Source organism: Dipteris shenzhenensis, chromosome 15 (genome assembly GCF_047967505.1).
Source record: "Dipteris shenzhenensis isolate YYH24624 ecotype China chromosome 15, Dip_SZ_1.0, whole genome shotgun sequence".
NCBI classification, from domain to species: domain Eukaryota; kingdom Viridiplantae; phylum Streptophyta; class Polypodiopsida; order Gleicheniales; family Dipteridaceae; genus Dipteris; species Dipteris shenzhenensis.
Genome location: NC_141610.1, coordinates 50,360,495 through 50,382,102, shown reverse-complemented (window position 1 = coordinate 50,382,102; position 21,608 = coordinate 50,360,495). Strand labels below are relative to the sequence as shown.

At 42.8% G+C, this 21,608-nt stretch overlaps 1 protein-coding gene across 3 annotated transcripts; it reads right to left on the bottom strand.

The window, feature by feature from the left end:
- Positions 1 to 19,327: 19,327 nt before the first annotated feature.
- On the bottom strand, positions 19,328 to 21,390 carry LOC147893936 (uncharacterized). Of its 3 annotated transcripts, none has more exons than XM_087386076.1 (4): positions 20,890 to 21,390; positions 20,176 to 20,625; positions 19,805 to 20,069; positions 19,328 to 19,698 (listed from the first exon to the last, which is right to left on the bottom strand). In XM_087386076.1, exons 1-4 carry the CDS (start codon positions 21,139 to 21,141, stop codon positions 19,637 to 19,639), a joined length of 1,029 nt encoding a protein of 342 aa, XP_087242202.1. In that variant the 5' UTR covers positions 21,142 to 21,390; the 3' UTR covers positions 19,328 to 19,636. The 3 variants fall into 3 exon arrangements, with proteins under 3 accessions (XP_087242202.1, XP_087242204.1, XP_087242203.1); XM_087386078.1 differs by having other exon boundaries at positions 19,328 to 19,693; XM_087386077.1 differs by having other exon boundaries at positions 19,805 to 20,060.
- Between the last annotated feature and the right edge of the window lie 218 nt (positions 21,391 to 21,608).

Sequence of the window (21,608 nt, the reverse complement as noted above, 5' to 3'; positions counted from 1 at the left end):
GAGATGTGCATCTGCTTTGGTAAAGGAGACATGCGTGTACTTGGGTACACAGATTTAGACTATGCAGGGCATGTGGATAGTAGGAGATCCACTTCTGGTTATGTGTTCACCTTTGCAGGTGGTGCAGTGTCATGGATGTCTCGCACACAAAAGTGAGTTGCTTTGTCTACCACAGAGGCTGAGTATGTTGCAGCCACAGAGGGTTGCAAGGAGGCTATATGGCTTGATCGGCTAGTGGGAGATTTGGGGATTCATACAGGTGTACCGACATTGCATAGTGATTCCATGAGTGCTATTCAGCTAGCACGGAATCCGGTCTTTCATGCAAAGACCAAACACATTGAGGTCAGGTACCATTTCATCAAGGAGGTACTTGAGGACAAGCGCATAGAGCTTGTCAAGGTTCATACAGATGATAACCCTGCAGATATGCTGACGAAGAGTCTACCTAGTCAGCGGTTTGAGTATTGTCGTGTATTGATGGGCATTGGATAGTATGCTCACTGGTTGTTCTCCCTTAAAGGCACATTGTCCTTTAAGTGGGAGGTTGTGGGGGTTAAAGGTCACTATGCCTTAACCCCGATTATGTACAATACTCAAACACATATATAAATGAATGAAAAAGAAGATTAGGGTGGTTCTGCACCCACCAAAACTTGTGTGACTCTCTGTCTCTCTCTCTCCCTCTTCCGTTCTTGCTTCCGTTGAGAGCACTCTCAATCATGCAGGACCCTAGGAATTTAAAAAAGGTGGATATCCATTTTCAAATTGATGCAAGGAATGCACCATTTCTAAAGAGCTTAGCAAAGTTTCTGTCTAAGGGTGAGAATGGTTTGTTAGGATATTGTTGAAGGTTGATTGCTGATGGAGCAAGTAGCCTTCATAGCCAATATTAATCTTTGCTTAATGAAAGAGACAAAAGGATTGCAATGTTGGAGGCTTGGAATCAACATTTGGTATCATCTATGCAAGCTACAAGTGTTTTAGATGTTTGCATATGATGGCATAGATAAGAAAATCAAGAATTACAAGTAAAGGTTCAAACATTAGATGCTTAGTTGTTGAGAGAGAGCACTATAAATGAAATTCAGATGCAAAACTTAAATCTAAATGATAAGATCAAAAAGTTAGAAAAAATATTATCATTCATGAAGGATACTCTAATTGATCCAAGACTACATAAGAGTAAATTATGTCCAATGGATGAAATATCCAAGAAAAGTGGTCACTGGAAGTGTGAGTGAGACCTTGTAGGAGTGTTTCAGAACTCATGTCTATCCATGATGAACACTCTAGTGCAGGAAAAGTTCAAACTTTATTTACCTGGAAATGGTATGAAAGTGCAAACTTCATCTATCAGAAAATGGTTTGAAAGTAGTCGAAGGAGCTCCACTATTGGTGGCTAATCAAGTAGGAGGTGAGCCACTTCTCCACAAAGGGAGTCAGAAATAGAATTCATTTTAGAAGCACCTATATAGATTTCTCTTGTTAGGTTGCTCAATTGGTACCCAGATTCCATCGACCATTGCTGCAATCCCTCAACAAGGAGTTGGAGCCAAAAGAGGTGGGTGTATGCCAAGCTGATTCTTCTCTGGTGCCGACAGTTCCTCTCATGGGGATTTGAGGATCCCGATGATTACGACAAAAGCACAAGGCCGGATGTTTGAGTGAGTTCTAGTGGACAGAGGTTTTGGAGTCAACATCATCACCTTGAAGACATGCTAGGAAATGGGATGGATGTCATGGGAACCGGCACCATTCCTAGTTCGCATGGTAGATCAGTGTCATGTTCTGCCATTAAGAATCTTACAAATAGTAGTCTTGGAGGTTGCAAGCATCTCATTTTTCATTTCCTTTGTGGTGTTGAATATGGAGGTTTTGACATTAGAATAGAGTGCTCTTGGGCAGCGCCAAGTGAAGGTCAAGTAGAATTGGGTGCATAATGTCATCTCTATGTGGAGAGGCAAGAAGAAGGTGTGGATTGCAATGGGAGTAGTGGCGCCCTTGGAGGATGCCGTGCGACCAGTATTGGTAGAGATGGTGAATATGGAAGATGGCATTCCTCAAAGCTAACCCAGATTTGGTCCCACTATTTATGTTTGATGTGGAAGGAATTACGGAGCATTATCTTCACCAAAATCTTTTTGTGGGTTCCATCAGTGCAGTCTAGGATGAGGTGGTCGAGCAGTAGCAAGTAGAAGCCCACATGGATTTGTAGGATCTTTTGCCAGCAGCAGTGAGAATTTGAGGAACGAATGAGCTAAATCACAAGGGTGCAGGAAGATGCACTGGGCACAGTCTTTCTAGTGGAAGATGGCACATCAAAACCAGTGGAAATTAGCACTCTTCTGACAACAAAATTATGAACAGCACCGATAGCACTGTTGATGGACTTCTCTGATGTGTTTGCTAGGGACTATGCCTAGTTCTACCAACATCGAGTGAACTTGAAGCCGGATGCAACTTGACCAAGACACAGAGGTATTGAATGAATCCTCATGTAGCCGAACAAGTGCGAGAGGAGTTAGAGCACTTACTGAGGGTGGGATTCATAGCACCAATTGAGAATCCGGAGTGGATCTCACCAATTGTCACATTGTGCCCAAGAAAAATAAAAAGTTACGGATTTGTGTGGATTACCACAAGCTAAATGTGCCTAGAGTATCAGATCTTTTTCCTCTACCGTACATGGACTCAATGCTTGATGAAGTGGCAGGTCATGAGGTACTCATTTCTGGATGGGTATAGTGGGTACAACCAAATCAAGATGGCTTCGGAAGATCAGCCAAAGACAACATTCATCACATTATGGGGAGTATATGTATGCACAGTCATGTGGTTCAGACTATGGAATGCTCCCTCCACTTTTCAGCGAGCCATGCAAAAAAGTTTTGGCTCATATTTGACAGAGTTCATGTGGATCTTTCTAGATGACCTCAGTGTGTTCGGAACATTCACCGAGCACTTGGAGCATCTATGGAAATGCTTCCAGTAGTGTCTGGATGTGTCTTTCAGTTTGAATCCCATGAAATGTGCATTCGCAATATGTAGCGGGTCATGTCATCTCGACGGAGGGAATTGTAGTTGATCCAAACAAAGTGGCCGTGATCATGCAAGCACCTACACCAACAATGCCTAAAGAGTTCATGTGGTTCCTAGGTCAGATCTCATGCGCACTGGTGTTGATGCCCCCCGATTGGTGAAAAATTTTCATGTGTTTGTTGATGCTTTGGATAGAGCCATTGGCAGTGTCCTAATACAGGAGGCTGTAGACAAATGCTATCACCCAGTCTATTATGTGAGTCGATAGCTTTTGGTAGCTGAGAAGAGTTATTCTCTCACTGAATGAGAAGGACTGGAAATGATCTATTCAGTTAAGAAATTTTGGCATTACCTATTGGGACAACCCTTTGTATTTCATGTTGACCATTTGGTGTTGCTATACTTAGTGAAACAACAAAATCTTACGGGTTGATTGGCACATTGAGTGTTGTTTCTGAAGGAATATGATTTTGATGTCATTCATCGGCCAGGATCTCAGCATGCAATGGCCAACCACTTATCTCGATTGGTGTTTGGGGAGATGCCAACTGGAGTGGAAGATGACTTTCATGATGCTGAGCTTGCGGCTATCTTCCGAGAGGATCCGATCAATTTTGAGCCCAAGGTAGTTCCAAAAGTCCCGTGGTCTTGGTATGATGAGATGCTCTCATTCCTAAGTACTAAGGTGATGCCCAAGTACTTGAATCAAGATCAAAGGAAGCGATTGTTATTGCTAATCTTCTCTTTCGAAGTAGTGCTAGGCCAATTGTATCGATGGCATTTGACAGAGGCCTTGCTATGGTGTGTCCAGCCTCTTATGGAGTACATTGCGGGTATTCGGTTGGCCATTTTTTGGGGGTGATAGATGCAAATAAGATTCTACAAGTATGCCTATGGTGGCCAACCATTTAGAAGGATGCCCGATGGTTCACAAAGAGTTGTGATCTTTGTTAGTGGTTGGGTCAACCCACAGATCATGATCGGATGCCAATAAACCCCATCTTGCAACTTGAACCATTTCAAAAATTGATATGGACTTCATGGGTCCATTCCGACCGTTTGTGGCCCATATGCAGAATTGTTTTACATTGGTGGCAACCGATTACTGTACCAAATGGGTGGAGGCATGGGCTCTACGAGATAACACAGCAAATTCTATTGCAAAGTGCCTCTATCGAGATGTGTTCACATGGTTTGGTTGTCCGATCAAGCTGGTCAGTGACAGGGGTACCCACTTGATCAACAAGGTCATTAAGTGGATAAAATCGAAAGGATGTCTCAACGTCTTACACTTTCTGATCGTCTTTGTCCTCACCAAGGATGCTGATAATCATCGGGTATGTGCACAATTTGAAGTCCACAGGGATTCCTAGTTCCATAATCGGTGGTGGCCATTGGCTAGACATGACAAAGTCCAGACCCCATCACGGTTGGTGCTATGCACAATTTGCTCTAGTTTAGAATCAGTGGCTCCAAGTTGTCGATGTCAAGGATTTTGTGATGTCCATCGCATGAATTCTTTGAACGACGTTCTATATGGTAATTCACAAGAAGTCATCTCCCTACTACCCACAAGCTAATGGATTGGCTGAATCGACCAATCATACATTCAAGCGGATCATTTTGTTGCTAGTGGATGAGCACTGCATAGATTGGGATGAAAAGTTGTTGGCATGGCCTACTGCACATCCTTCAAGGTGGCAATGGGGTTGACTCCTTTCAAGCTGACCTTTGGGATAGAAGAAATTACACCAATCGTGAACGTAGTTCCTAGCTTGTGGATTGCGATGGAGGGTAGGCTTCTTCCACAGGAATCTATGGTGTTACATCTAGATGTTCTCAATCAGCTAGATGATATGCAGATGGAAAGCTATTATCTTACTCTGAAGGTCCAAGAAAGCGATAGCGGAGGGTGTATTTGGCTTCAAAAAAGAAGTTGTTTGAATGCGGGCAATTGGTGGTGCTATTCAGCAGTCATCTAGGGTGGATGCTGGGGAAGCTGAAGTTGTAGTGGTCGAGACCATTTTGGATATTTCATGCCCGGGGGATTCACAGGGGGAAACTTATGATATCACGTGAGTGTACAATAGGGGTTTTTTTTGAAATGAGGCATAAGCTTATACATTAGGGGTGGGGGCCCTTTTTTTTTCCCCAATATTGAATTTAAGCTAGGGGGACCATGTCATATTTAAGAAGGGGGGACATAATATAGGTTACCTTGGGTAACTAGTCCAAACAAGTTTGATTTTGTGTATGGTTTTAAATAGTCATAGGGAAAGTAACCTAAATTTGCTTATTGTGTAATCTAAATGCTTGAGAGAGAATGTAGATTTAAGGAAAGGGGGGGACATAATGGAATTTTGGTGGTATCTTATAAGCTTAAATAGGGGTGTTTTATCATCCTACATGGATCTTAAATAGGGGGTTTTCTTGAAGTCCATGCACGCAGGTGACGTCCCCCTTTAATGAAGAGTGAATCCCCTAGGATTTCATGGGTGCGGGTCTACATCATTTTATCTTGTAGATTTGCAAGGACATATTCTTCCACATCCAATTAATGGCTTTCGACTACCTATTTTTGGTATCTAATGAGGCACAGATTTCCTTGAGCTGGCAACGGTGGAGAAATCACAAGCGGACATGTGGCAATATGGTAAGATGCATGATTACAGAAGCGTTCAGTGAGGTCCTATCCCAGCCACCATGCAACATCCTATCATCAAGGAGGGGTATTGGTGATTGGGAATGCAATCTTTTGTCACTTTTCTACATGTACCCGTAGTAGCATTCCTAGTCTTCCTCATTGCACTATCAGTTCTCTCAACTTACTTCGCCAAAACTTCACCTTCATTGCTCTATTTGCATTCAGCTCTCTTTCCTTCCCCCTACTTCACATCACTATGGTAATGGTGTAGGTGCAGTTTCATCCTTTCATTCCATTAGTGTATATTGATTCTCAGTCTATCGATGCACGTTTGCAAAGACTGAGGATTCAAAGCTGAATGTGAACATTCACTTGGCAACATTAGCGCTTTGTCATAGCATCTTGCACTCGGATCAACCATGGTGTTTTTGGGAGAGAATTAGGTGCTCACCACTCAATTGATTTATCAGTGGCAGCGATGACTGTTTTTGCCAATGGATGGGGAGTTGTTGGTGCAACCATCATGTTCAGCTGAAGAGATGGTGGTAGAGTTTGGCAACCCAGCTCGAGGTGAGTACTATGGTGGGTATTTCATCAAGAAGTCCAGTGGTTGGTGGTTCTCTTAATGATGGCTAGACCAGCTCTAGTGTATAATAGCAACCATGGCGGCAACATCTAGTGTGGTGGTAGCAGTGACAGAGGTAGTGTGAATGATAGCAATGTTCTTCCCACAGAAGTGTCAGACGATCAGATGATCCTTGGGAGAACATGGTAACATGATAATATACCGTCAATTCCCAAATCAGCTGGAGAGCACACACTAGCACTCTTACATTCGATGGTCGTGCCTCAATGATCCCTCTCTTTAAAGAGGATACTGCTTCCCCTATAGTGAAACCACCTTCAAACAAGAAGGAAGTTCTAGAGGAGGATAATCCCGAAGCTTTGGATACATCCCAACCCGTCCCAAGAAAGAATTCCAAACCCCACCCCCCCCCACTTTGCTCAAGGCCATTACCCTACCCATAATGAGAGTGAACCTTTGACACCGACTACTCTTCCATCTCTTCTTCCCTAGGGGTAGAAATCGAATGTCTTGAGAATAATGGGTGCGTAAGGACATCCTCCTTGTGCGATGCTACTATGAAGGATGACAACAGCGCTAGATTCCCAAAATGATGGGAAGATTTACGAACCTTCTCACCCCATTCCCAAATGGACAACTCCCTTGAAGAGCAAAGTCTAATGACATCAATTACCACGCTGCCAGAGACAATCGCCAATGCACCAAGTGTAGAAGACTCAGCAACACTGGATTGCAAGGAAGCTCTTGGAGGCCTAAGGCTACTACCAAAATGCTACTACCAAGGAGAACATTATATTTAGGCCCTAAAACTTCTAGACACATAGAATCCACAAGCTCACAACGCTTGGATTTGTGAGGTAGTAACACAAGAACATGCGTCAACTCTTGATGTAGTCCCACAGGAACCTACCCTTGATTCCAATATAAAGAAAGTCGCTTAGAGCCCAACAAGTACCATGATACCACGTGTAGTACTGCTCAAGGAGAAAGTCAGCAAAGCTGTCGAGGGAGCAACACAAGAAACAACCCCTAAAAGTGGGAAAGGTGCACAAGCACCTCCCTCAAAGCCTATGCGACACTTGTCAAAAGTCACCATTCCAAGGGAGACACCTATAGTGTTGATCGGCTCTACTTCCACTACCAAGCCGAAAGCCACGGTGCCACAAGAACCTACCTCCACAAAGGGGGGTGTAGCCACACAAAAACTTGCATGCTTTGCTCCCAAGAATGACCATCAATGACAACATGGCAGTGCTGTTCTACCACTAACAAGCAGGTTGATGAGCAAGATTAACACATGCTCTACCTAGGTACTAGCAAAGTATGTTGCTTGGAACTCAACCCCTTGACAAAATCAACATAACAAGAATTGCATTAGGTGTGCATCTAGGTCTAGGTGAGTCTATACAGTAGGCATTTTATGAATAAGAGCCAACAACCCATAAGTCCTTGTCAATCATTATGCACCTACATACTTAAGGTTAGCATTAGGTGAATACATACATTTTTACATTAGGGCACATTGGCCTCACAAGTCTCCATCACCCATAATGTTGGGGCTGAGTACTGCCATTCCAATGTTATGGGCAGTACCCTCAGCATCTTCCAACCCCATCAACAGGTCAAAAAAATGTTAAATCTCCAAATTTAGACCAACTTGGCACTAGGGCTTTCAACTCGGAAGAAAAGGTCAACTGGGAGACGCTGTGGAAAGCATTCATTGTAGGGATTGCCCCCAATGGACATAATTGGATCCTGATTAATCAGTTATCTGAGGTGAGGCAGAATGACAAGGAATCCCTTTGGGCTTACATAGCCAAGATCAAACACCTCAGCAAATTAGTGATGAGAACAATTCCTCTCTGCTTCCTCATCAGATTGGCAGACCCAAAGCTGCATGACCACTTAATGGTTATGAATCCTACTTCCTTCAAACTATGCAACAAGGTGGCTATCTACACAAGTGATAATATGATGGACAAGGTTGCCTAGGACAAAACCACGACCCCATCAAAAGTATTACCATTGGTAAGGAGAACAACAAGCCCAAGGGCTTGGATATGAGCGAGTTGGTCTCAAATCTACGGAATCAGCTAGGCCAGCATTGGAAGTTAGGGATTTCCAAGGAGGCACCAAGGAACCCCCATTTGTTTCCATGGAGAGACAATGTGTGGTGCGGGGTATACAATGGCAACCATCCCTCATTGATGAGTCCCCTTGCCTTAGGGCAAGGTAAGCCTCTACTACTGCGCACACTGTCATAGATGGGGAAACCATGACACCTCCCAATGCAGATTCTTGAGGGTCCTGCCCCAACCGATGTACCAAGTGAGACCCCCACTAGCCCTGACAGCCCCGCCTAGCCCTATGAATGCACAAGGTACCCCTTTAGCTAACTTGGGGAAGTACAAAGCACAATAGGCTCACTTACCACCACCCATAGTGGGCCCCTAACCTCCCCTACCCCGTATAACCCCCGTCAATCAAGTATTGGTAGAGGAGCTACCCAATGGTTGGGAGGAACCGGAATAGAACAATGGCCACCCCGACTATTACCCTTATGAGGAAGGAATGGCACCCTAAGTCAATAGGTCTCAGTGTTCCAGATAGCTCCCGTGACTACGAGGGCAAGAGACATGAACTCCTAATGCAAAGGCCTCCGATCCAATGTTATACTTGCTAGGGTCTGCACACAAGATAAGTGAGTGCCTATATAAGGGCTCCACAAACCCTCCAGTGTCATGCTTCAAGTGCCATGGGATGTATTTTTTAAAGGATTGCCCTTATAGGGATCTTACCCCAATAGTTCCAACCACGACAGGCCCTACACCCTTGTGTACTGGCCATCCTGCCTAAGAGCACCAGCATTAACTTGCAAATTATTGAACAGGGTCAAGTAGCAGTAGTACCCTTGAAGGTCATCTCAAGGATGTAGGCTAGAGCCACCATAGGCAGGGAAATGAAGAAGCAAAGAAGGAAGAATAAAGAGCCCCTGCTGCAAAATCCTGAGGCATCTCGACCTCCACAAACGAGGTCCAAGAAGGCCATCTGGGTAGGCGAAGGAGCTGACCACGTGCTCATACAAGATGGCTCCGATGAGGAGACAATCACACTCACCAACTCCTCTGCCTCTGGGGATGAACCCCCTGCCAAGGTGACCCAGGTGTGCCTCTGTATTCAAATGTAAACAAGCTAGGCCTGGGGCTGCACAACTCCACCTCAGTAAGAGGGAACCTATCTGAACCCAGCCTTGGAGAAACTGTATGTAATAGATGGTTGGGACTTGGTACATGAATGCCAAGAGAAGTTTGAGCATAGACGCAAGGCTAGCAGAGGTTTGGATACCATCCACCTAGACCACTTGACCACTCACAAAGGAGCAAAGGCACTTAGGGTGCCAAAAAGCGTAAAAGAAGAGGAACGTTCCAGGTCTAATAAATCAAAAGCTCTAGACTTGATGCAATGGATGTTCCAAGAGGACTCGATATTGCAAAACCTATGAGAAGAAGGATACATTTTGAGGATCTGCTATCAGTGGGTAGAGAGAACTCTTAGGATCCTTGGGATAGCATTGGATTAGTGGTCTTTGTCTCTTCCAAGGTGAAGATGCCAATCGCCTCCTTATTAAGAGCCTTATTAAGAGGGAATCCTACCTGCTGCGAGACCTGTCAAACTGGATGAATGAATGACTCTTGCCCCCATGACCTACCAACTCCAAGGTCTATCAACCACAGGAGGAAGGTCAAAACTTACCCAAGGTCCCCATGAATAAGTTGGGCCAATACTTCAAAGGTGATGATACTAATGCAGTTATCCCCATAACCTACCAGAACCAAAAGGTGGATGCCATCCTAGATGGTGGAGCGGGTGCAAGTGTGTTGAGATATTGAGCTCCACTCGTGATATGCCAGGGTGACCATCGTGCATTTACTTTACGTTGGATGCGGACATGCCTAAATTGAGTGCAGCAATGTTTGCACATGGGACCGGTCTAGTTGCAGCTATTGATATCTAGCATAAATGCATTGTTCATGTTAATGTATGACGACTTAAATTAATGCAGCCCAATTATTGTTATAGGATTACCTAAGTTCAAGGTTGCAGAAATGCATAAGTTATGTGAAGCCTGTCAATTTGGAAAACAGGCAAGGAAACCATTTCCTAGACATGTTCAAGAGAGTAAGAGGCCATTGGAATTAATCCACTGTGATGTGTGGACTACTAAAGCTACATCTATTGGAGGATGTCATTATTTTGTCACTTTTATTGATGACTACAACAGAAGTTTGGGTGTATTTTATGAAAAAGAAAAGTGAAGTGTTTGGGCATTTCAAAGCTTTTAAAGCTATGGTTGAAAAAGAAACAGGCTTGCAAATAAAATGCCTAAGGTCAGATGGAGGGGGAGAGTACCTCTTAAACGAGTTTGCAAGTTTCCTGTAGGAGCATGGCATAAAGCAATAATATTCATGCAGTCATACCCCATAGCAAAATGGACTTGCAGAAAGGAAAAACAAGCATATTGGAGAGGTATCTTGTGCCATGCTCGATAAAAAGACCTGCCAGATTATTATTGGGCTGAAGTAGTTGCTACAGCAGTCTACATAATGAACATGACTCCCACTGCAGCAATACATGGCATGATGCCAAAGGAGAGGTATACTGGTAGTAAACTAGATATTTCTCATTTGAAAGTTTTTGGTTGTATTGCCTACATTCATGTGCCAGATGAGTTGAGATCCAAGTTGGATCCAAAAGCTGAGAAGTGCATCTTTATTGGTTATTCTCTATAGCAGAAAGGGTATAGATGCTATAACCCTTCTACTCGTAAGTTTACAGTGAGTAGAGATGTTGTCTTTGATCAGATGAGCAGTTGGTATAAACTAGTAAATGTGATTGATGATGTAGATGCACAAAATGGTAATGTTGCACAGAATTCACAGCAGCAATCACAAAATATTAGTGGACTAGTAGTTTCCTCTAGCAGTGGTTCACATACTTCACCATGGACAGGTAGATTGAGATCAGGAGGATCTCCTCAAAGCAATGCAGATAGTAGTATGCAAGTATCACGAAAAGGAAAAGAGAAAGTAGATCAACCCATGGTTGATGTGAATGCAGGTCACTCTTATGTGGATGGTGAATCCAGTGGCTCAAAATAGAGCCTTGATGATGAGTTGGGTATTCCTTCTGTTGTTACACCTGGAGTAAGGAAGACAAGGGATGTTTTGAGAGCACCTGGTAGTGAGCCTATTTTGCGCAGGTCTGCCAGAACTAGGTATCCTTTGGATAGGCTGAAATAGCTGGATTTATAGCCATTCACTATGCCTATATGGTCAAAGTGATACATGAACCAGAACCCACTTCTTTTGAGCAAGCCATGGGAAAAGAAAAATGGGAGAAAGCCATGGATGATGAAATGGATGCCTTGGAAGCAAACGCTACATGGGAATTGGTGCCTTTGCCTAAAGACAAGAATGCAATTGGTTGCAAGTGGCTTTATAAGGTGAAGCACAATGTAGATGGTCCTGTGAACAGATACAAGGCAAGATTAGTTGTCAAGGGGTATGCACAGACATATGCATTGATTATGAAGAAACATTCAGTCCGGTTGCAAGGATGGTAACTATAAGAGTAGTCATTGCAATGGCTACATCAAAGGGATGGTCTTTACATCAGATGGATGTAAAGAATGCTTTCTTGCATGGTGATTTTCAAGAAGAGGTCCATATGGAGCAGCCACCAGGTTATGTTCATGTTGTTCATCCTGAGTTTGTTTACAGGTTAAAGAAATCCTTGTATGGCTTGAAGCAAGCACCCAGAGCATGGTCTGACAAGATAGCATAGTATCTTGTCACTATTGGCTTTCAGATTTCCAAGGCATATTTCTCACTTTGTGAGAAAAACAGAGAAAGGTATTATGCTACTTGTCATTTATGTTGATGATTTGATCATCACAAGTGATAGTGATGAAGATATCCTTCATGTGAAAATGCTATTGAAGCAAAAGTTTGAGATGAAGGATTTGGGAGAACTAAGTTACTCTTTGGGCATTGAGGTGATTAGATCCACAAGTGGGATATGGCTCTTGCAGAGGCAGTATGGATTGGACATGCTGTCCAAATATGGGATGATAGACTATAAGCCTATTTCAATTCCTTTGGAGTAGAATGTGAAGTTGAGCGTAGATGCAGGTGAGCTTCTGGAAGACCCTACTATGTACAGACACATAGTAGGATGTTTGATTTATATGACTATTACTAGGCCAGATTTGAGCTATGCTGTTGGGTTGGTAAGTCAGTTTATGCAGGCTCCAAGGAAATCGCATTTGGATGCGACTAGACGCATACTGAGGTATGTGAAGTCCACATTGCAGTATGGACTATTTTATGAGACTGGGGTTCAGATACAGTTGCATGGATACATTGATGCTGATTGGGCTGGTAGTATTTCTGATAGACGATCTACTAGTGGATATGTGTTCTCTTTTGGGAGTGCTACAGTCACTTGGAGTAGCAAGAAACAGCCTACAGCTGCCTTGTCGAGCACAGAGGCTGAGTACAGGGGTGCAGCAATGGCTGCATGTGAGGCAGCTTGGTTGCATAAGCTACTTGATGATATGCATCGGGCTAGTTCTCATTTAGTGTGACAACCTGAGTAGTATACACTTGGTAAATAACCCAGTCTATCATGCTAGAACAAAGCACATTGAGGTGCAATATCACTATGTGCAGGAGAAGGTTCTAGTAGGTTTTATTGATCTAGTTTATGTCAGCATAGAGGATCAGGTAGCTGACATATTTATGAAGGCATTGGGTGTAGAGAAGCTACGCAACTTCAGATACCTACTTGGTGTGCAAGAATTGGGATTGAGCTCGAGGGGGAGTGTTGAGATATCGAGCTCCACTCCTGATATGCTAGGGTAACCATTGTGCATTTATGTCACCGACTTATTAGCTGCAGATGTGGTTGGTACACCGCCCATGAATAATAGCTGGATGACAGCTATCTTTATGTACTCTAGTTAGTGGCTTAGTTAGTATGCCACCTTAGTTTAGCTGAGTTTGGTTTGAGACCCACATATAGGGTTCACCTATTCTTTTGTACTAAGAGAGTTCTTTTGGCTTTCACAACTAAGAAGAGGAAAACTGTTTTCAGCCTCCACCTATGTGTATATTCCCCCATTGTGTATGTGAGAAAGCTGCAAGTGAGACTCCTTACTTTCTCCCACTCTCTTCACAAAGTGTCTGTACCAAGGAAAACTGACCCTCGAGCAAAAACCCATCTAGTAGTGAAGTTAGCCAATGGCGAAACTATGGAACCCTTGGGAGTCCTCACCGGTATTAACATTAAAGTATTTGGCTTCATGTACCCCGTCAGGTTTGTAGTCATGGACTTTACCCAATAGAGCCGAGATATGAAGCCACCTATAATATTGAGACATGGGACTATTATTGAGGTCCTTCATGATCATGTGTACAACCCTTGCAAAGCTTGCCATCGGGATGAGTAGATCAATAGATTTCTGAAACTTTTTTATTTATCAAAGTGCCATGGAACTTGGCTTGATGGACTTGTATCTCCTCACTGGAGGAGAGCCTCTTTGCCCTTGATGTGGAGGGTCTCTTTTCCCTAGACCTAGAGGTGAGTGTCCTCTCCCTCGTGGGTGTGGACATTGATCCTCTACTCTTGTCTTTGTCCTATGCTCCATCCTTCACTTTTGCTCTTCCTCATTCTCCCCCTCTATGCTCTTTGAGTCCTTTTGGTGTCTACATCCTGATCCTCCTGGGCCATCCTCTCTCTCTTTGGCTGCAGCCTAACCCCTTTGTGGTTGCCTCTCTAGCCTCTAGAATTGCAATTTCTCCCTTTGGCGGGGATCATAGGGGGGAGAGGAGGAGGTTGTCTCATTCTCTGTCTTTGGGTCTAGATGTTGGTTATGCTCTGCCAATCTCCTTGGTGCCTTGATCTTGGGCTTGGCCATGGAGGATGGAGAGAGTGTGTGAGAGAAAGAGTGAGGGTGTGAAAGAAAGGGTGGATTGTCAGGGACAAGTGGGATGGGGTGTGGGAGTGGAGAGCTCTTCAAACAATGAAATGAAAATGAGGGCCCATTCTTTTATAAAGGACCAAAAACCCTAAATTTTAAAAATACTTGTTTTTAATATAAACTCTAAAAAAATACTTGTTTTTAAGATAAACTCTAAAAAAATTAATGTTGGTGCAACCTTGAGCTAAAAACTTATAATTAACATCTAATAACTCAAAATTTCCCATTTGTACTGCAATTCATGGCCATTATACATTGGCTTTACTACAAATTTCATAACTATAATTACCAAGAAATTCGGATACTTATGCATGGGCATCCACATTGGAAGAGTCCACACCATCATTTTCATCTGCCTGCCCCCATATGTGCCCCTGTCTCTATGACGGGTTGCACAACCTTGCATGATTTTGTCTTGCATTTGATGAGTTGTATATTATTCATCTACATTCCACATTAACATCTTCACTGCATGGGACACTAAGGACTCTTTGAATGCTAGTGTTGCAACTGCTCTTATTTCGATATGCATGTACCACCATTGAACCAATTGAACCATTAGGCTTGACTTAGTTCTACCACCCCCGTGTTGGGATGCTCTATTATATGCACAATGTTCTTGCCAATGTGATATTTCCATGCCGTGATTGGACCACACTCCGATGCTTCCATAATTCCATGCCATATATATGGTGCATGAGCATACAAAATGTGCTACCAAATAGAAAAACAAATTCGTAATTATAGGACCATTTAATATGCACATCTCAATGTCCAAGTTAGAGATTACCATGTACTATGTGAAATTATTATTTCCCCAAGCGATCGCAAATTCTCGTTCACTCTACGCAGCTCCTCCAGTTGCACTCCCTCCACTTGCTGAATTGTCCACTACCACGATAGTTGAATCAGGTAGCCTCCACATGCCTCCAACTGGGCAAGCAGTGACACTGGTCGAAAGGTCCTCAGAGCTGACGTTAATGGTTGGGAACCCACAGTGTGGCTTGTAATAAGCAAAAGTGAGCACACCAGCTATGTCGACATTGCGGTCATTCCTCTTGCTGGTGAAGAGGGCAAACTGGTCTGCAGTACTAAAATGCTTAGGATCTTCTGTCCAAGCTAGCCTAGTGTAGAAATTAAATAATTAAACTATTCAAAACTCATTCATAGATGCGCACCCGGCTGGTGGAATATATTGATGTTCAACCACGCTAGTTTAGGATAATCACATAACTAGTGTGTGACCTAAACCAACATGGTGATATTTTGCATGATGTTCCAACCATCAGGCTAGTTTAGGACAATCCCATTAAGTCCAAGCCCACCCAATTTAAAATAATTAAACTATTCCAAAACTCATTCACAAGCAACCATTGGACTGGTTTAGGCAACCACCACTGACTTGCATTGTATGAAGCATGTGTATGTTGTGCTCGTCCCATGTTGTCGTTCGATCAATAACTTCCGCACCTAGGCAATCTCTCCTTTTCTTGTTCTATTAAAGCCCATAGACTTCTCAAATTGAAATGATCCTACATTGTTTCCATTTTGTGTCCAACTGTTGGAGCCATGTTGCTCCTTTTAATTGACAACATCTTTGGCATTATACACCCAAGCCATTATTCCTTTGTTTCAGAGGGTACCAATATAGCTAATGCAGACAGCTAATCTAAGCTGTGAAGAGTCAAGACTTGTATTTACTTGAATGGCTTAATGTTGCTCTCTCGAATGCTCCTACCAAATGTGATACCACAGATCATGTTATTCGCTCCAATGGCAATGATCAAATGTGTGCATCTGCAACTACTTCATGCTACTACTCTGCAAGGAGTCTTCTTTCTTCTCATTGTTTCTCCCTCCACAAACATTGCAAAGGTGTCTTCCATTGCCATTTCAATACTGTTTCATTTCTTTTCTCACCCCACAATCTCTTCCTTGTGCCTTGATCAAGCTTTTTAGGTTTTCTATCTCACAGCCTGTCTGGTTCTCTTGCAAACCATAATGAGCTACATCTTGCCATTGATGCCATGGAGATGATCAGTGAACCACCACTAGAATGGAGACTAGCTAGCTTGTGAGGTGAGCAAAGAATAGAAGATGACTTATCCGAGTAAAAAAGATAATGCCAAGCCAAAAGAACGAGGTCACATTGAGCTGACTCTACACGAGGGATGTTATAGGCTAGTAGGAGGAGAATGTACTTTGTAGGGTGGTAGGAGGTTAATGTTCGAAGATTTGCATAGCGAGAGGTGAAGAAATTTGAAAGTGAATCCGTGATTTTCCCCCACCGATGATACACTTCAGCAAAATTACATATACCCATTGCCCTCAAGCAAGTGTAATATGGCCCACATTGCTTCAAAATACAAATAGGCCAAAGGGCACACTATTGAGTTTGATGTTGTATATTATGAAATTCAATGGCCTTTACATGCTTATTAGCCATATAGCAAGGAATTACATGGAAAAAGAACCAATCCAAAATTATAAATAGTGTTGAATTTATTAAAAGATCTTTGCACATGCACAAATTGCACATTTTTAAATTCTTCCATTCTAGGGTGAATCTAGATACTAATATCACCAACTATCAATGTTTTAAGAGCACCATGACCTAGTCCCACTAGTTTGACTGCCATTTTTTCATTTGGATTTGGTTTTCAACAAAACATGAAAAAGTTATGGAAGTTCCCTCGAATGGGTGTACATAATTTTAGTACAACATTGGAGGCCCTTTTAACCACTTCTAAGGTTCTCAATTAGGTGTGTCCTTTGGTTGAGGAGAAGCTCACATAGTGTACTTTTGAATATTTACTTGGTTGCATGTTCAAAAACATCAAATTTTTGTTCTATACATATAAATTGTTATATCCTATACTCTTTAGGATACATGCTTCACATGCAACATAGCACTCGAACTGCTTTAATGATCTCGTCCCAAATCTTGTTTCCATGTGTTTTTTGTCTTATGTTCAAGATTAGAATGTTACTACAACTTGAAGACAAAGTTTGTCGCATTCCATTAAGCCATGCATAAGTAATCGGTCTAGTAAGATACACATGCAAAAAATGCCCTAAACCTTACCAAAAATGGCTACATCCAAACAAACATTGACCCCTATGTGGATTTCAACTTACAACCCCAATGTAGTGGCACTTGAAAAAGAGAAGATTCAAGCAACCAAAGACTTTCTTGGAGATATGAATCAATTGCATCCATTATCTAAGGATAGCACTAGAAAGGCTCAACATAGCATGAGAAGTTATACAAGCCCACACCATAGAAAGTTTTGAGTTCGAGAAAAAGAGAGAAAACCTATCTTAGGGCACTAAAATCTTCAAAAACCCTAAACTTAGATAAGGGCCCAAAGTTATTCACCAGGTGTTATGGACCATTCCTAATACTTAAGAGAGAGAAAACATGTTTACTAATTAAATTTTACAAATTATCCTTACCAAAAGGATTCACAGTTCATATAAGTAGGCATATAAGTAGGCACAAAAGCATAGTAGGTGATGATAACCTCACTTGAAATGAAATCCTAGTCAAACTCATAGAACCTACATCTTCACCACACATATACCAAGAAAAATTTTATATAGAAAGAAAAAAAGAAGGCATATTATATATCAAGAATGTTTGATTAAGTCGAAGGATAGACAAGAAGAGAGTTTAGTATGAGAAAAGCTAAACGATCTTCGAAGGAGATTTCTCAACTTTGTTTCTAAACCTTTTTTAAAGGTAAGGGAATTTACAATAAACATCATTGTGAAAGCATGTGGTTTAGCTATGGTAAGGTGAGGAACCAATAGAGGCTCATCATGTCTAAGAAGGCGGGATGTAAATGATATCATGACATGTAAAAAGGGCTATGGGCTAGAGTAATGTTTAGAAGTAGGCAATAATGATGGGGGTGCATACAAAAGGCTCTTAAGAAGACTAAAGGTAAAGGGTGACTAGAGAGGCACATGGGAACCAATTTTCATAATGGAGGTGCTCTTTCAAGAGGACTTTGGAAAGGGGCTCGTCTAAGGAGATCTCGAGAGAGCCTATACATGTTGAGAAGGATCTCAAGACCAAAATCTATGCCATCAATGGCTTCACTACATTGCTACTTTTGTTTAAATTTCTTCTCTTCATCTCAAATCATGCTAGTGTTGCAATGCTTATTTAACCAATATATCCCTTTACATGGAAACCAATATCTAAGTGTCCCATTATGTGCAAAATTCAAGCAAAATATCATGCATTTATTGTAATAACCATAATGATGTGAAGACCATATGGACCATTATAATACTTCCAACCTACCAACCATAAACAAGACCTTACACTATAAATAGCTATGGAGTTTTCCTTGTTCAAGTTTGAAAACTTAACATGTATATTTTAACAAGTCAACTAGTATTACAAGATTTATTATCTATTTGGCAATTGAGATTTTGGGATTGGACAATTAAAAAATTACATAAGTTATATTACATTCTTTTTAAGATATGGCAAATACTCTTTGTAAATTACATGGGTGATTAAGAGAAAACCCATGGAGTCACTATAATTAGTGCCATTGAGAAAAAAGTGTATAACCATAGCTCAAGTATTTGCTAAGTAACTATTTAGCAAGAATTGTATTAAAGAGAGTCAAATAGTCAAGGACATTCCTTTCATGGCTTGAATAGACATATCAAAGCAATAATTCAAAGGCAAAGGAAGAGAGAGAGAGTCTTCAAAACAACATTCCCTACAATTTTCACTTACATGTAAATTACCTAGCAAAATACTCGTTGAAAAAAGATTAACTTGACTCCTCAATCATATGTGTATCATTTGCGTCATATGACATGTTAAATTAGCTTGCAAAACATTCTTGCTATAACCCAACCAATTAAGACCTATACTGTGTATTGAACAGAATTCTAAGGTGTTTGTATTTCCTCTTCAACTTAATTGACATCAGCATTGTCATATAAAAGAAAACATGCCCGCCCCCTCCAAACAAAAAAAGAAGACATGGAAGAGCAACCTGCTTGCAGATTTGCAAGTACGTTGATTTTCCTGGTTGTTGCAAGTCCAACCAGCTTCACTCTACAACCCTGATGTTGATGATTGGAGTTTCTCCTTTCCTTATTGCAATTATTCTACAAGGAGAGGAAACTCAGGGAGAGCATCTATCCATTTCAAAACGTACTTGAATGTTAGATCTTTTGAGAGCTAGGTCCTAGAGTATGTTGGGCAGATATGGTTATACAACAGTAGAAACGTTATAGAGCGAGTGCGGTTCTAGTAATTCCAGTCTGTAGGAACGTCAGGTTGCCAGGCGTATTACCGTTGAAGCAGACCATTCGGTTTGCTGTCTTCCACAGCAAAGCTATTAGGAACCTGAGCTGATTTACAAAACAGCACAAAAGAAACCATAGATTAGGCTGAGAATGCACGCAGAAGAAAACAAAGCCCAACATATTAACACCCACAATAGCGCTCGGGCCTTACCACATATCCTTCGATGACTTGACGCGGTTGTGCGAGGTAGAAATACTCCTGTGCCAGTGGTCTCTTTCCTCGCTGAGCCATAGCCCAACAGGAAGGTTTGTACGCCTGCGCTTTCAGTAATTTCGAGCGGTGCTGAGGTCATTCGAGAGCTTTGGACATAGTAATGGCAGATACCTCTACCGTCTTTGTTCGGCTGATGTCTACGTTGCCCGCCATTGCCTCGGCTTCTACTATTGGAGAAATGCCTTCCTCGATTCTGCCAGTCCTAGTGCAAGCACGACTCTTACAAATCAGAAATGTCATTCAAGGCGAGGGGGCTTGGGTATTTAAGGTCAGCTTTTAAACTCTCATACCAAAATCCTGACACTCACCAGACTCCCATGGCAGTGCCTTCTCTGAGACATGCTCTCGCAGCAAGAGAGGGTGTTCGCGGGATGGGCAGCCGGACCAGAATGTTCAATCGGCGGTAAATCCACAGCAGACGAAAAAGCAGTACTCTCTGCACCGGAAGAGCTCCTCCCCAGTGACACAACTAGGGCTTGTGACTGCCTTCGAAGATTAGGAAGGCATTTCCAGCTACCCGGGTTTCCCCCATCACGTTCAGGTGCATGGAGCCCAGGAGAAGAGGTTGGTATGGAAACCTCTCTGCCGTAGTTGCGAGCAGCTTTTCTGATGTCAACCTGGCTTTGAATGAAGGGAGCAGTATGGCGCCTGTAGAGAGTAGCAGAGACTGGACTAGAGAAAGAATTGACGCTCGTCCAACCTTGCAGACTCCTCCTGGATGCCCTTGAGTTGCGCAACAAAGCGTCATGGGCAATACTCTGTTGGCAAGAACGTCTCAGGTCAGCAAGAGAAAGCATGACAAATCGAGTCCCGCTTCCCCTCTCTCCCAGATGAGCTGAGTAAAATCAAAGCCGTGGAATTTTTTGAGATACTGCACAACGTCGCTCAAAAGAAATGTAACGAGGACAGAGCGTACACATTCATAACAGACTTGCCTCTTCAGTTCGACTCTAAAACCACAAGAATACGGAGCAGACACCCACACACTACACAAAAGCAGAAACGGGCAGAGGGTCTTGCACCTGGACATCCAACGCCGCATCTGCCCGAAACGGGGAGCAGCTCAACATATCGTCCTGCTCTCTGAAGAGAGAACCCTCCTCTGGGCAGTCATCGTCGTCGAGCATAGCGTGGGCAATCTGCTCGGCGAGGCTGGCAACGTAGACGTAGTCATCGTCACTATCATGAGAGGAGTCGACGGCGATGGGGGTGGGAAAAGAAGAGGAGGGGAGGCAAGGCGGGTGGGGGGGGGAGTGACCAGAAGTTTTGGCCATGGCAAGGGAAGTAGGAGAGGGGAAGAAGTCGAGGAGAAAAGGGATGGGCAGAAGGGAAGGGAGGGGAAGAAAAGGAAGAGAGACAGGGCATGTGCGGAAGCTCTGGCAAAAGGGAGATGGAAAGACAAAAAAGCAGAGAAAGAGGAGGCGGAGGGAGCTTGGGGAGCTACAGAGAGAGAGCAACAGCTACAACAACAGCTAATCTAAGTACGTAAAAGAGAACAACACAGAGACAGTATGGACTATGGAGTGCGTGGAGTCGAAGAGACGATAGTAGTATGGAGAGCGCTTCTTTGTTGTTGGGTTGATCGCAGTCAGTTTTGCATGGTGAATCGTGAAAACTTAATCAATGGCTCATATCGCTTCAATTTTGGATCTCCTCAAATCTACGCCGTCAGTCGCCTTTACTTCCCCCTCGTGTCCTCCCCTTCCCCCCATCAAGTCCTTATCGTATCCCGTAGCTGTGT

What these genes read in the sequence shown, in the direction of transcription:
- LOC147893936 (XM_087386076.1), bottom strand. Translation starts at nt 21,141, where the DNA reads ATGGCCAAAACTTCTGGTCACTCCCCCCCCCACCCGCCTTGCCTCCCC. An exon ending in ATGCGGCGTTGGATGTCCAG is followed by an intron (nt 20,626 to 20,889) that starts GTGCAAGACCCT and finishes TCTTGCCAACAG; the next exon opens with AGTATTGCCCATGACGCTTT. An exon ending in AAGTCATCGAAGGATATGTG is followed by an intron (nt 19,699 to 19,804) that starts GTAAGGCCCGAG and finishes TTTGTAAATCAG; the next exon opens with CTCAGGTTCCTAATAGCTTT.